This window comes from Eutrigla gurnardus (genome assembly GCF_963514095.1).
Source record: "Eutrigla gurnardus genome assembly, chromosome: 12".
In the NCBI taxonomy this organism is placed as follows: domain Eukaryota; kingdom Metazoa; phylum Chordata; class Actinopteri; order Perciformes; family Triglidae; genus Eutrigla; species Eutrigla gurnardus.
Genome location: NC_139926.1, coordinates 5,122,747 through 5,138,511, shown reverse-complemented (window position 1 = coordinate 5,138,511; position 15,765 = coordinate 5,122,747). Strand labels below are relative to the sequence as shown.

The 15,765-nt window shown below is 41.6% G+C and overlaps 1 protein-coding gene across 10 annotated transcripts in view; it reads right to left on the bottom strand.

Moving 5' to 3' along the window:
• The window catches only part of sema5ba (sema domain, seven thrombospondin repeats (type 1 and type 1-like), transmembrane domain (TM) and short cytoplasmic domain, (semaphorin) 5Ba), a 198,935-nt gene that overhangs the window by 62,009 nt on the left and 121,161 nt on the right, over window positions 1–15,765 (bottom strand). For all 10 annotated transcript variants that reach the window (XM_084022574.1, XM_084022573.1, XM_084022575.1 and 7 more), the window contains 3 exons: window positions 7,347–7,409; window positions 6,552–6,650; window positions 5,627–5,840 (listed from right to left, as the gene is read on the bottom strand). In XM_084022574.1, the coding sequence (XP_083878700.1) occupies window positions 5,627–5,840; window positions 6,552–6,650; window positions 7,347–7,409 (376 nt within the window). The remainder of the gene's footprint in view (window positions 1–5,626; window positions 5,841–6,551; window positions 6,651–7,346; window positions 7,410–15,765) is intronic.

The window sequence follows — 15,765 nt, the reverse complement described above, 5'->3', positions numbered from 1 at the left end:
GGTTTGAACTGGCACTCGTGGCGTGAAGATTTGAACAAAGAGGCAGCGGGCTGGACTTTTTCAAACCCAGAAATTAGTTACACATGAAAGCAGACGTCATCACACTCAGCATCATCGTCGTGCAGCAAGAATGTGGCGAGGACGTGGGAAGGCAGCGGCGGCTAATTGAGTCGCTGATCTCATCAACTCATCCAGTCTACTTGTGATGAAGTGGAGGTTCATAAGCAAAGGCTCAGCGAGCAAACACAGCATTAAAGGAGCAAAGAGGCCCGGCACATTCATTGTTATCATTATTATTATTGTTATGTGTGACACCTAAAGGTGTCATTACATGCCAGACCAAATAGTACTGTACATCCCCATTCTGGAAGCTAATTGCTGCAACAAGCATGCAGCGGTGTTACGCCTGCTGCTAATGACTGTAAATGAGATCATACTGCTGCTTTCCCCGCAGCTTAAACGTGAAGGAGCTCATTGTGTTGATGCACGTGTCAGCTGTGGAGTGGAAGTGTATACAGCACCGGGGCTGTGTTTACATACCTGTGAGTGTCGGGCTGGGGGCAGGCGGGGCCGACACTCCGTGCATACCATTACTGAGGCTGCGTGGGTGTAAAATGTGACGAGTTTTTTCCAGCATCCTGCTGAGCCGAAAACAGATTGTTCAATCTGGCAGGCTGGTCTGGGAGCTGGAAGCTGCCGTCGCCAACAGCATGCGACGCTTTAGATCAAACACACACTCAGCTTAAAGAGCGAGGCTATTTCATATTTATATTGGATTCTGCAAGAATGCAAAAATGATCCATGAATGATAGGAGGATGGGTTTCCTAGACAACACAGATGGTTTGGTTCACCGGTTAGGTGGCCACACTTAGACTTGTGTTTGTGTACAACCAATTCATTTAGACAAATAAGTTGCGGAGGAGAGATGCCGTCTGACTGAGTTAAGGCTGTGTTCTTAATCACATACCAACATAATATACTAATGATGGCGGAAAATTCCTGTCAAATGTGTTTGATTGAGCCAAGGATTTTATGTTGGATCAAAGCTCATTTTAGACAAAAGAATCACAAAACCAAATTCATTTGTATCACAAATATGATACGGATCATTTAAAAGCTTTTGATCGCATTTTGAGAACTACATGAGAGAAATATCCTTGAGGTACATTTGTGAACGCAAGAAATGAGAGACGTGAGCCTCCTGCACAGTCCTTATTAAGAAAACTCATTTCATTAACAAATATGCTGTGACTTTCTTGACTTGCAAATTTAGCTTTTAAATTGACAAACATCATATGTATACATGTACAATTAAAAAATTGCGTTCTAGCCGTTGACTACTGTAACAACCATCCTGTAATTACACAGCAATGTAGCAACTGTATAACGTAGTTACCGCAATGTCACAACGCCAGCGCAGCAACGTAACTATGTGAATTAACCATCTTTAGCTGACTTTCCTGAACAACCTTTCCTAACAACGCTACGTAAAAAGAGGATGTGAACATCTGCTTTGGTTTCACTTGGGACATGAAGAGCGATCTCCTTAGTGAGAGTCCTGTGTTTGTTTTGCCCCTCCCACCTGCAGTTAGTGGACTTTGTTGATTATACTCATTATTATAAATTTCAATAACGGAAGTTCATATTTTATGTCGCTTGCTTTGACCGAAGGCAGCGGCTTGTTAAACATTTTTTTCCTGCAGACTGGACTGAAAACACTATGCAAATTAGATGTATAAAAACCTGAGGTCGAAAGGTCATGTGTTTGTGTTATGTTACATTATGCATGTCTTGCTTTTGTTTTATATTATATTACATTATGCCAAAACAGACGTTATATATTCACTGAGAGAAGAATGAGAATAATACAATATAAATAAGCCTGTTACATCGGAAGGCTTTGGGTAATCGAGAGACGCACATTGTTTCGATTAGTTCACAGGCGACTCCATAGCGCCACGTGTCATTCAGATGCATGATGGGAAACAGTTGGTCGGTGCCTGGCAGGCGACCAATCCAATAAGGGGAACAGATTGATTAGATCCCCCCTCCCTTCCTTCGGTTCTCCTGAAGTGGAGCGGCTCAGAGGTGGAAATGAGATTTTCATCCACACTGCAAATCCACCGAGGACTCGCCTCCGTAACCCTCGGAAACGCCGCTGTGGCGCCATGAACGTAGCTGGTGTGCAACATGTGTGTGTGTGCAGCCAGCTGGGATTATGCTGATGAGGACACTATCTGCTTTGCTACGCATCTTTTTTTCCCTCCCACATACACTCTCTCTTTGTTCGTGTGTCGCTTTCAAACACACCTGGAAACTCATGCATACAGCCTCAATTTATATATGTGTATATATATATATATATATATATATATATATATATATACTGTATACATGCACACACTCATGCACACCCAGGCAGAGTGGCTGTGTGGTGTGAGGCATGCTGGGTGTTGTAATTTCACCCTCTCCCTGCCGTGAGGAATAATTACATCGCTCACTGACTCCTCAGTCTATCTTCTCTCCCTCTCATCCTCATCGTCTTCTCTGCCCTGCAACTCTCTCGTCCCTCCTCTCTCACCACGGTCACACTCTCACACTCTTCCCTGACACTCACTCTTCCCGTTCCTCCTTCCCTAAAGTCTCAAATCCTTCACATCCTGCTTGTCGCCACAACACAGCTGCTATATGTGAGCGGCATATGTGAACATTTCTTTGTTATATTCATGATGATCAGTTGATTAACACCGCCTCTGATGATGGACTAATCGATTCAGTCTTTTATCAAGCAGAATATGTCGGAGGATCTGTGGCTTTTCTCAGTTTCACAGTAAATTGAATATTGGTGGACTGCTGCTCAGACAAAACAAGCTATTTGGCCTTTTTAAACCATAAACAATGGAATGAATGAGAAATGAATCAACAGATTAATCAACTATTTGCAGCGCTAGTTACATTTATATTCAAATTTTAAAACCAATGCATTCTCATTTTTTTTGTGTCCCTTCTCATTCCTCTGACAAACATGCACGATTCTCTTTGTCTCTGAGGTTTCTGCTCGTCAGTCACTTTGTTCAGGCTAATGAGGGCTTGATTACTTTCGAATGTTATTCATTAGGAAATGTATCTTTCTGAAATGACTGTTCATGCATGTCATGTATTGAAAGTAGATACCCATTGTTCCAAAGATCAATTCCTCGGAAAACACACATATCTCCATAATTACAGTATTATGCAGAATTCTGGAAATATTTTTGATCACATCAGATGGAACAATGGATTTCACTAGTAGAATATACAGTATATAGTAGGGGTGTAACGGCACACTGAAGTCATGGTTCGGTACGAGTTTGGAGCAATGGAGGGGACAGAAAAAAAACAACTAAAATGCAGAAGACAATTCTTTTTTATTGTGCATGTCTCAGGTTGTACCACCTAGTGTCATACAGTCTCTCTCCTGAGCGAGTTGCAACAGCCTGAACTGCGTAATCTAAGATGTAAACAGTAGCCAGGAGGTGGAGCTCTGAATCCATTGAGAACGGCTCAGCAGACTGTAGTACATATTCCAGGCCCTTATGTGGCGCTGTTTCTGCTACAAAAATACACCAAAAACGCAGAAGAAGAGACAGAGCTTGACCAGATGTTTGCCGTTGCTATGGCAACACGTGAAAGCTACGGTGACTATCCACCCGACCACCCGATCAATAAATATCCATAAGATAAGAACAGCCGTCACCCTAAGGACCTCTAACAGTAGTTCCGTAATTAATTCACGCACCAGTTTTATTTATTTTTATACCGTGTATTCTCTGTGTAAATCCACGCATCGAACCGTGACCCCCGTACTGTTTCGGTTCAATATGAATACATGTATCGTTACACCCCTACACCTAGTATATAGGCAGGTGGACATTGTTTCCCAAACAAATAATCAGCAGGGGTGTGCGAGCATTCATAGGAACCAACGAAATCTGTTTCATTTGTGTGCATATTTTTCGTATGAAAATCCATGCTTGATGTGAAACGGCTTTAGCTCTATACCGCCCCTTTAAGGACGTGTTTCTTACGCAGGTTGAGAATGTTACTGGGTGATGCTTTTTGTGGCAGCTGGCCGGGGGTGTCTCGAACATGTAATTGATCAACCAGACTGCATGGCTTGTACTCGTAGACCAGTGAAGGAAGTGACCATATTTGGACTGTGGAGGAGCGACGGGTGGATCTGATGAACACAAGCGGCAGAGCAGTACCCTTACTGGATCTGGATCCATCTGGATTCTGGTGTGAAGCTGTTAAAGTTAGCTTCATAATTCAAGGTCAACTTTACAGCTAAGTGTTAGTCATCTTAGTAGCTAATTAGCATTGGTAGCGTGGTAGTGACCTGTCAATCACCCACCCTAAAGCATCCCCTGCTTTCTGGTCTGGTGGACTCTAAATGGACCATAATGTGCTAAATGAACATCATGCTGGATTGAAGAAGACTTGAAACTAGAGATTGAGACCATCAACTCATTTTTACAATGTTTACTGAGATAAAACATCAAGAGAGAAGTAGGATCATTTTCTCATAGACTTCTATACAATCAGACTTGATGGCCAGTAGAGAGAATTCAAGTTTAAGGCACTCAACGCCACCTGGTTGTACCTTTGACATTTACTTTATAGAAACCAAATATTTTCTCATCTGTTGTACTGAGAATTCAACCAGATAAGTTTTGTGTCCATCAAAGTCTTCAAAGTGCCACCTAACATCATCAGCATTAGGTGGGAATGAATTTGACCTTTACTTCCAACAATGGATGCCCAAAATAACTCCCACTTGGCTTTTCTATTCACCTTGATGAATCCAGTAATCGGAGCGTTTCTGCATATCAAAGGTGCTGCAGTGGATGGTCCATCTCCATTTCTGCTCAGTCAGGATGTGTGTAAATGGATTTCTGCTGCAACGCGTTCAGGGGAAAAGGCTCAGCGTCAGCAGCAGGGAGATTATTGACACCGACACCAGCGGGATTGACAGAGTTTCATGTTTTCCACCATTGGATAAAACCCACCAGCACCTGAGCCTAACCCATACTATGTGTTCCACCTGGCTCCAAATCAAACCTGTTTTTGTAATCCTCTGAATTCACTTTGGTTTTATTGATCTATTTTGGCTGTAACAAACAAGCCCATTGCGTTGGAAAGAAGTGCACACTTGACCCGACTGCTGCTCCTGGCGGGGTTAGAGAAACACGGCTTGACACAACTTTAACCTTGTGTGGATTATTTAGAAATCCAAGGAGAGTTTAAACCTGATCAGATTCTAATCCGGTTAGATTAGATTTCTCACATCTGATACAAAAGACTCTGTGATACCTGTGACACAAAGCAGGACTCAATTCAACAATATTATCTAGCAAAAATGCCAAACACGTGCTGGTTTGAGCAAATCCAATGTGATGATTTCTATGTTTTATATAATGGTAAAGTTAATTTATTTAGTGTTTTGACTGTTTAAAAGCCACATTGGACTCCCTGAACTAGTGAGGCTGTTTTTCACAAATTAATAATAATCATTAGCTGCAGTACAGAAAAGAAAACGTCGAATGAACTTCAGTGTGAGCTAATGAACAGCATGTGTGACAGTACCGTTGAGCCATTTGGAGTTGTACTGTGCTGTCCGGAGAGGCGGCATGCCGCCCAGGCTGCGGTAGATGACGGGGTCGCGGCCAGAGAAGTCGATGACGGTGGCGGCGTACAGCTCTCCGCTCTCCGTTACCACTGCCGTGGAGTTGTGACGCGGGTCATACGGGCAGCGGGCCACGCCGTTCACACGCTCCAGCACGCTGCTCATGTTGCCCACCTGAGATGGATGGAAAGATGGAGGGAAAAAAGGGAGAGTAGCAGGTTAATGCTGTGTTCACTCCAAACGCAAAGTGAGTTTGTTGTACGGTGCAATTGCGTTCAAAGTCAATACAAAGAAACAAATAGAAGCAAAGTCGCTCTGGGGCGGCATGAATGAGGCAATTACAAGATTCACAAGTCGGTAATTCTATCAGTGTCGTCCTGACGTTGTTGAATCAGAAACTGAGGAACCAAATGTTTTCTCCAGAGACCAGATCAGAATATGTGGAGAAACTTTTACTAATCACCACCATTATGGAGTTATTTCAGCATCCTTTTTATCGGTTTATTGCTGTTAAATAACAGCAAAATAGTTTATTTTGGGTTCATCCAGCTGTAGTAAACCAAACATGTGTGTCTTGCTAGATACACAGAATTCAGTTTGGTAAAATTCTCCTCTGGGTGATGTTATGAACACAAGGCGGCGTTTGGTATCTGGGACTTCACAACATGATTGATGAAAAGTTGTTAGTGTCTACATGGAGGTACGGCCCTTCCTCCTCTCTCACTCGCGGGCGAGAGTTGCGACTAAACACAAATGATCCTGCGATCAAACTCTGACAAATTTGAGGCAAAAATTCACTCTGCAGACTAAAGCCGTGTTCACAGCAAACCCAGTGTTTTCACTGATTTTCTATGAAATGACACCCACAAACACACTTATCCTCACCTCTCTGGTTGTACATAGTGGCTGGAAAGCGTTGGTTCCACAGGTCATCACCTCCGTCTTGTTCACCAGCAGGACTCTGATGTAGTTCTGACATTCAATCTGCAGAGAAGTGGGCGAAGAGCAAAGCTTGGAGAATTGCTGAGGCGGCAGGATGGATCTTCTTTGAAGAACAACGGATGTCTTGTATCAGCAACCAAAAGCAAAGCTTCCATACTTGTCAGCTAAGAGACTTGTTTGTGATATCGACAGAGACTCCACAGCGAGTCAAGTATGTGTTTCAGTAAACCTGTTTTAACAAAGGCGTAAATGGATTTATCGGTAATAAAACATTTATGCAAGCATCGGTTTTTCCTAAATAGTGGTGCTTTGTGTTTAAGAAGGGCGGTAATTGCACTGAAGCATTGATTGCTGTGTGTATTGGGTGTCACCCTTTGCTCTGCAGCCACCGAGGGAGATAAACGTGATGCTGCAACTCACAACTATAAAGGAAATGAGACAGCTGATGGCAGCGTCGGTTATCAGACGGATTTGAAAGAAAGACCTTTTGTGTGTCTCACTATCTCGCCCCTAGTCTCTCTGCTGAGTGTCTCCCCTGCCTTCCCTTTGCCCTCTCCTTCTTTACTGCAAGAAAAACAACTCTTGATTGAAGGGTTTAAAATAGCTGTTCTGCCCAGAAGCGTCCCATGAGGCCCATAAGGGCCGCGCCACCGCAGCCAGGAGGTATCGAGATGGCCTCTCTGTACACCGGGCGGCACGGACATGAAATGTTGTAATTGGGGGCGGGATGGAGGTTACCTCTGTTTTGCCTTTGCTCTGACAGGACCGCCTGGTTTCCTCGTCCGGTGCCCATTCGGTCGCCTAGGAAACAGACACAAGAAAGAGGATGACAAAGAGGCCGAAGAAACAGTCAGCTGAGTCCTTCAGAGGCCACAAAACAGTTGCGCAACGACTGACTGTTGCATCTACTGTAGACGCGGACAAAAAGATGCATGAAAAGACTTTAACCTCATTGCTGTTTGTTTATTGTGTAAACATGGTGACCGGCTTGCCCGCCAAGAGCTTATTGGAGGGTAGCGGCCGAGGTGGCCAACGAGGCTGTTGAAGGGCTGAGGACGGCATTAGCATGTAAATGGATTTCTCTCCATCTTCTTCTTCTTTCTATCTCTAGCTCAGAAAGTTTGCAGCAGCACCGTCCCCCCCCCCCCCCTTCACTCGTACCGGCCAATTATATTCCTGTTGATGGTTGGACTTAATTATGGATGCAGGCAGCAGCACTGCAAACACACACACACACACACACACACACACACACACACACACACTGCTTGGCCAGCAGAGCTGCACTGGCTCTTTTTAAGAGGGTTGTCCCTCTCTTGGCATGAGGTGTATTTTTGCAGGCTGCCAAGCGACGCCCTGCTGGCCTCATTTTACTCATCCTCCTCTTCTCTGATCTCACTGCCCAACCAGGAAGGACCCCTAAATATCTAAGAGTTAAAAAGAGTCAGCTATTCTACAACCTGATCCTGCATCTCTCTGTCTTTATTTCTTCTCCAGGAGGGATTACTGTCATGCCCAAGAGGACCAACGGCTGATAATGATCTAGATACCAGGCCGGTCTGCCAGTGGGACAAAGTTGTGACCCAACACTCAGAGGAGCGCTCGCCAACTGAGGCCAACCAAGAGTCAACACTGAACTGGGTCAGTATTCCAGCAGCCAAATAGAGAACTCAAACAAACAGTAAACTAACAAGTGGCCAAAAACTTGCTCTCAGATGAATCCTACACCACGAACAAATGATAAATATTGTTCTCGCTGTGACAGAGGTCAGTGAGTTCAGGTTCCAATAGGACACATTGTTTTTGACAGTAGATCCATTATTATCTTATGCTGCGTTCACACCAAACGTTGCTTGTGCAAGTTTGACCATGTGTGTTGGCGTCACACACACACGCCGCGTACAGGAGGCGGGGCTTATCTCCATAGACACAACCCAGGTTTCACAAATCAACATGGTTAAAGAACAATGGGGCAGCTTTAGTGGATACATCTGGTGGTTTAGTACGGTATTATTTCTGTCATGTACTGATGCACAATATTGTAAACAAATATCTTTCTAAAACAATATTGGTTTCGTTACCTGCCTGTTTCTTGTTTTATTGATTTAATTTGTTAAATGTTTCTGAATATTACTATGATAAAATAATAATTATTATTATAATAACAATAATAATAAATAAATATTCAAATTATGAACATATATTTATATAAAATATATGTATATATATTTTCAGGTGTGAATTTGAGATGTAACTTTTGTGCTTTTTTTTACTTTAATCAAAAGCTCAGCAGAAGGGACTAAACACCACATTGCCACAGGAATTCTGCTGGGATAATATAGTTCTGAGTTAATCACATTTTTGCTTCTTTAGATCCTCCCAGCAGAGAAATGGCATCATCTTCCAGTGAACAAAATGTTGGTTTAAAATTCATTGAGTGTGTTCGGTTTAAAGTATATAAATAGATCTCGTATTCCACGGATGATGGAGTTTATCGACTCTGCTTGAAGTTCATGATTTTGGATGATTAGCCTCTGCATAAATTCCTGCTAATGAGTGAAAACAGCAGAGTGAACCGAAGTATCCACAGCCTAATGAGCTAGTCAAACATCTGCACATTGTCCTGGGATTTCTTTTACATTAAGCTGATATTCATTGACATTCATGAGACATTGTTTCCTGATTGTTCATGCTGCCAAAACATTACAGAGGAAATATTCCACATTTATGATGCCATGTTGGATTAAAGCTCCACTAACCAACAAACTCACTCAGCACGGCAGACGGACAGAGTCAGTGACTGCTGGAGAAGAGAATATAATCATGTTGGGAGATTGTGGAGACCAAACCGGAGCTACAAGGAGAAACATATTTCTAGCCTGAACAATTTCATAAAGTGATTATATGTCAGGACTGTTTTTTGTGCATCGTTGTCCATTTTGAGCTCATGGCAACAAGCTTTTGCTGAAGTGCCCTGAAAAGTGATTCTCTTCTTACAACTTTAACCCTTTCACAGCGTGTCTGCATGTCATGAAGTTAATTGGACATTTTTTTTGTCCTAAAAATGTCTTATTCAGTGTTTGGTTGTAATCAGCTCCACCATCTTCATCAAAAAAGTAGGAAAACATAGATGCTGACGGTCAAAAACCAAGATGTTGATGGCCCAAAATCAAGATGACTGTCAAATATCAGGATGGTGAAGACGAACGTCCAACGAACAAGATGGCTACGGCTTATAACCAAGATAGCGAAGCCCAAAAACCCAGAAAACACCAAACTTGAGACTTCAACCACCATAGTCCACAAACAAGGTCACGTTGACTACATCTACTTCTTACAGAAAGTCTTTGACAACAACCTTTTATCACATTATCAAGTGTGTTTTTGCTTTCGCCTTTGGCTTCACAGGCTGGTTCAAACACATCATAGTCAATCACAATACAAACGATAAATAACACAACATGCACGACACAGACAACAATAACAACAATAACAGCCATGGTTTTAGTGTGAAGTCAACAGTGATTGCATTTGGTATGAAAGAGGGTTTACATACACAACCTAGTTATTTCTCATCTTTCCCAATAAAGTAACCGGCCGTGTTTGTGTGTCTACTTGAGGTCAAGTGTCCATAAGTCAACCTTCACTCTCGTCTCGCTCTGCTTTTGTCTCCACCGACTCCTGATGGAAATATCTGCATCTTTAGCCGCTAGATGTGTCACCATTGGAAACCAGTTTGATGAGAGCCATTAGTGAACCAACCAGTAGAACCATAAATCAAAGACGCCAAAATGCTTCATGGAGCTGCGGGGAACTGTTCCTGTTTTATAATTTATTTATGATATATCAACTGTTTACTTGCTTATGTATTATACTGGTTATGTTACTCTAATTTTAGTGTGATTTTAAAAAAAGACTATGCAAGCTAAGTTTTATTATGTATATCAAGCAAAATGACTTTGAACCACATTTCTGAAAGTGTTGCTCGAGCACCACATTCAAAGATGGTATCTTTAACCTGTGGACAGTGACAGCGTTGACTATTTCGGTGGTGCAGTGATGAGAGATCTTCCTCCACTTCCTCCGACATCATTATGGTTTGACTGTTAGCCTGAGGCCATGAAACCTCATCCACCAACTAGCAGCTTTATTAGCTGAGAGCCAGAGCTGATATGTTCCAACACGACCCAGCACTCTATTGGGTTACTTCCCATTACTCATCCCACTTCATTGGACCAGAGTAAATAAAGAGCATCACTGTTTGTTGTGTGGGTGTACCTATAAGATTGGCTAGGATTATGTAAATACAACTTGTTGTGGCAAAAATGCACACAAACCTATATTATATCACAGATTTAATTATGCTATATGCTCAGATTGTTTTTTTATCATTTCAAAATGAACTAAACTAAGCATAAAAACCTGTACTGTAGGAAGACACTGCTGGCGCGTGGAAGAACATAATTACACTGAGAATCAACACATTCCATGTGGTTGGGTGACCTGATGCAGCTCATACAGTTAGAGAAGATAAAACACTCACTTAGAGACTCCAGAAACTAATTTGTCTCCATCTGGGATCCGGTTTTGATTTATTTCAGTCAACTTAAAACTATGCCCGGGACCACTTAGCAGTTTCTTCTTCCTTAGGATATTTAACTATGTAGACCACAGTGTACAGTTAATGATGGTTTATCTAACAGATTCATTCCAGTGTATTATTCATGCAATCATTATTATTATTTATCTATAATAATTGTTTTTATTTATATATAATATTTTTATTGATATTTGTATTATTATGAATTTTTCCGTCTGTTTTTGGGTGGGTGAAAATACCTACTATATGTGTATATTGCATTTTTACTTTTAAATATTTACTTTCAAACTTTGACATTGCTGATATTTTTATACCTAGGTGGTGTATTCCAGATCTAGGTGGGTGTTTGTTGTACAAAAAATTAAATAACTACATTTTGTGTTAACATGTCCAAATAAAACAATGAATTGAAAACCCTCTCAGTACTCTAAGTGCAGGTTTAATTCATCAGCGTTATTGAGGCTATGTTTGGTTCATGCAGCAGGTAAGTGGGCTGTTGCCCATATTGATAGTTACAGCTCATCTCGGTTTCCCACAGCTGCTCCCTTCTATTAACCTGACGACACTGGGGAGAGAGACGGCAGCAGAAAGCTATAAAAAGTAAACTGTGATTAAAATGAAACTGGAGCTCCCGGCATCAAACACGAAGAGGAACAGAGAAATAAAAATAAAAAGTGGCTAATGCACTCGACGGGAGCTCAGCTGTCTAGCGGTGCTGCGCGTGTGGCCGCCGCCGACAACAACCTCCAATCCACCTCCCATGAGCACAGCGAAGAGCCTGGCACCTTTCATTCAGAGAGCAGCTTCGCTTCGCCCCCTCGGCGGCAGTCCATCACTCTGCCTGGGGAAATGAAAACACTGCTCCTCCACAGCCCCTGCCTGTCAGCCCCTGACAGCCTGATGGGATGACGTCATTGTAAACACACACACACACACACACACACACATACACACACACACACACACACACACACACACACAAAAGGGGTGATGGATGCCTTTGTGATGAATCATGGGTTGGGGCATTACCATCTTTTCAGCAGGGCCCCGTCTTCAAGCATCCCCATCGGCTTAACCCGCTGACCTTCACCAGAAAGTGCCCCTCCTCTCTCTGTCCATCTCTTCTTCTTCACACCACTTTGGAACAAAGCCGTGCTCACACAGAGCCTGAGAGAATACCAACTCCACCTCAACATCCTCTCCCTCAAATACCTTCCCTCTATCGCCGAGCCTGAATGGCCTGCCTGCCATCAACAGGGGGAATAAAAGCTGTATAATGTGGGCAGGAGGCAGCGCTTATTATTTCACCAGCAAAACTCCCCAGAATCGAACATAGAGAAAGGTAAAAGATAGAGAGGGAAAATAATATTTTCACACATTCCACGTTAACAGTTTTGTAATGCAGATGAGCGGCTCAGCGTCGCAGTCCGACCTCCGTTGACTTTGTTATGTAAAATATGAAACAAAAGGAAATGAAATTAAAGAATTGACAAAAATGCCACAGTTAAAGTTTGGTTAGGTCTAGGCTTAAAAACTAAGAGTAACTACATTGGGAAATATGTTTGAATTAGGTATTCATTTTTTTTCTTCGTTTTTCCTGAGAAGGTGGTTAGCATAGCTTAGCACAAAGTCTGTAAACAGCTAACAGTCTGCTTACTCTAAAGGGCTTCACACGCTGGTGTGAAAAAGAAATGACACGAAAACACAAAACACTCGCTGGCAAATATATGATTTTTTATTTTGAAATGTAAGAACAGAGGAAGTGGACCTGGTCTGCCTGGCCTGACAGCAGTTCCTCACTGTTGTTGTCTCATAAATATATACAATAATCAATCGATGGTGGAGGCCTTTTTGTAGGTGAGAAATCATGATCAAAAATGTGTCATTTTACAAAAAAATGTGTATCACTTTGCAGAGTGATATTCCTGTTTTGGGGCAAAAATATTCCTAAAAAAACAACCCGCTAAGTGCCTCTCTGAGATGACACTTGATCCAATGTTAACCTCCCGCGTTATTGTCAAAAAACCTGATGTAGTAAAAAGGGAGAGACCACAAGTCCACGTTTGAGGACGGATGGGACAAACAAACACAGGACTTTCACCAAGGATTCTGTTAGTGTCCCATGTGAAGTCAATGTTGATCTATTTTACCTTTTTTTTTTTTTTTTACAAAAAAATGTACTTATTTAACCAAAACCAAGTAGTTCTGTTACGCAAGTTGACCTAAAAACTAAGTATTATTTTTGAAAAGAGACAATATTCCCGTAATGAGAGGAAACTGTACGTTGCCTGCTACATTCATTGTGAATATAACGAGTGGAAACATTTTACAGCATATAATATATGATTTCAGCAAATACAGATACAGATGAAAAGGTGCTGCACACAGTGAAGTACAGCCACCATCTGTAACTCATACAGTACAATACTCATCATGGGGAAGCTTCAAAAGGAGCAAGCATGACTATATCTTATTGGAAATGTGTGTGAATAACAGAGTGCGGAACGACACTCCGCTTTGAAACACTTCCTGTGACATTTGAACCATGAGGTGATGCAGGGATGTCACTCGGATTTAAAGACAGGGGGGCTTAGCCCCCAGGAGAAGCATCTTTTTTAGTACTGTATTGGAACTACAACCAATGAAGAGGTCCAGCTAGTAATAAGTTAAAAGTAACAGACAGTGTTGGGCAAGTTACTTCAAAAGCGTAATGCATTATTTATTACTTGTTACTGTCATTTCAAAGTAATTAGTTACATTACAATATTACTGTCTTTGAATTGTAAGGCATTACACTACTTTTACATTACTTTTGCATTACTTTTCGCCAAAATAAAAGGAAATATGGATTTTATGTTCTCAATAGATCTTCTTGTGTTCAATGCAGCTCATTACACAGCAGGATGTGATGTTTTTTCTTCAAAATAAAAGAACGAAAAACTGAAAATGACTCGTATCCCGTTATTCGTTTTAAAAACGGAAAACGAGAAACAGAAAACGACTCGTTAACTAATATTAGATATTGTGTTCATGAATGGGATTCGGGGATGAAATAACAGGGCCATTTTTCATTCCAGATTTGCCGTACGTCTTTTTTAATGACCTTGAAGGCGCTGCAAAATTACCTGAAAGCCTACCTGAGACATTTAGGGGGAGCTCTAAAACACTGTTCATAACCGCTCTGACAGCATTTGACGCTCGCGTTTTGAAATAAACCTACTGTTTTAAACTCGCACCAAAAGCGTTATGACGCGGACATAAAAGCGGTTCAAAACCGACGGGGAGAATCGGAGCCTCCGCCTCCTCGCCGCCGCTCCTCAGCTGGTGATCCTCGGTGTGCCGCGGTCGGCGCTCCCGCAGCCAGGGGAAACAATTTCTGTCGGGGATACCTACACTGGCACAACACCGGCTTTCACACTTTTCCAAAAGTGGAGCGTATGCCCATCTCGTGATCGCGAATGTAGAGTCAATTGATTTCAGGTTTAAAATGCATTGTAACGCGCGTTACTGAGATTTGTACCGAGTAAAATATTACCAGTTTTTTTTTTGTAATGCCTTACATTACCGTGTTACAGCAAAACGTAATGCATTACAGTAATGCATTACTTTTGTAACGCGTTACTCCCAACACTGGTAACAGACAATGTCTTCTTCCATTCTCTTCTGTTGAACAAGAGTTACTGTCATGTTAACTTTTAGACACATTAAAGCTGCATGCTTAGAACCTGATTATGTCAATGTGTCTTAAAGTGATACCGTATCTAATTCCTCTCTCCTTTAGATAAGCTGCAGGTCTAAAGAATGGACTTTAATTACATATGTAAATATGAACTTTACCCAAATAACTGTATTTTGTATTTATTCTGTATTTATTCCAGCAAAATGAGGATACAGTGTCTGTAAAAAATTAAAAAAAAAAAAAAAAAAATGCTTCTATCCAAAGTATATTCTTTCTAGAATGCTATGCTATAATCCTAAAACTATATGTATACCCTTTCATCAGTATGAGATTATTCTGAAAGTGTAGACCAAAACTAAATAAATATAATAAATAAATACATTTTTAAAATATATATATTTGTGGGGGGGGGGGGGGGGGGGGGGGTGCCTTCGGAACAATTTAGGGTAGCTCCATAATATGCTCGGCCTCTCAAAGTCAACACACACTTGTTCACATGCACATTCATATTGCACTATTAGTCCGAATATGACAATATCCCTCATTTGATAGGTGTCATATAAATATCATTTTCCATTGATATATTCTGAATTATTCTGAATTTTCAGACGAGGACATGAGCGATATGTTGATTTTATTCAGCTTTTAGGAGCTTTCTTTGGACATAAAGCACATCCATATGGTGTGGTTACGTCACTTAGTGACACTCGTCCCCTTTCCTGTTTCCAACAAGCTCTGATTGGACACAAACCAAGTACACACCAGTTTGCAAAGCAGGAGTACTATCATCATAGGACCATATGAAGTAACAAGTAGATCTCATAAACATGGAGAAAACAAATCAGCCGACGTGTCATTTAAAATCACAGTCACTGATG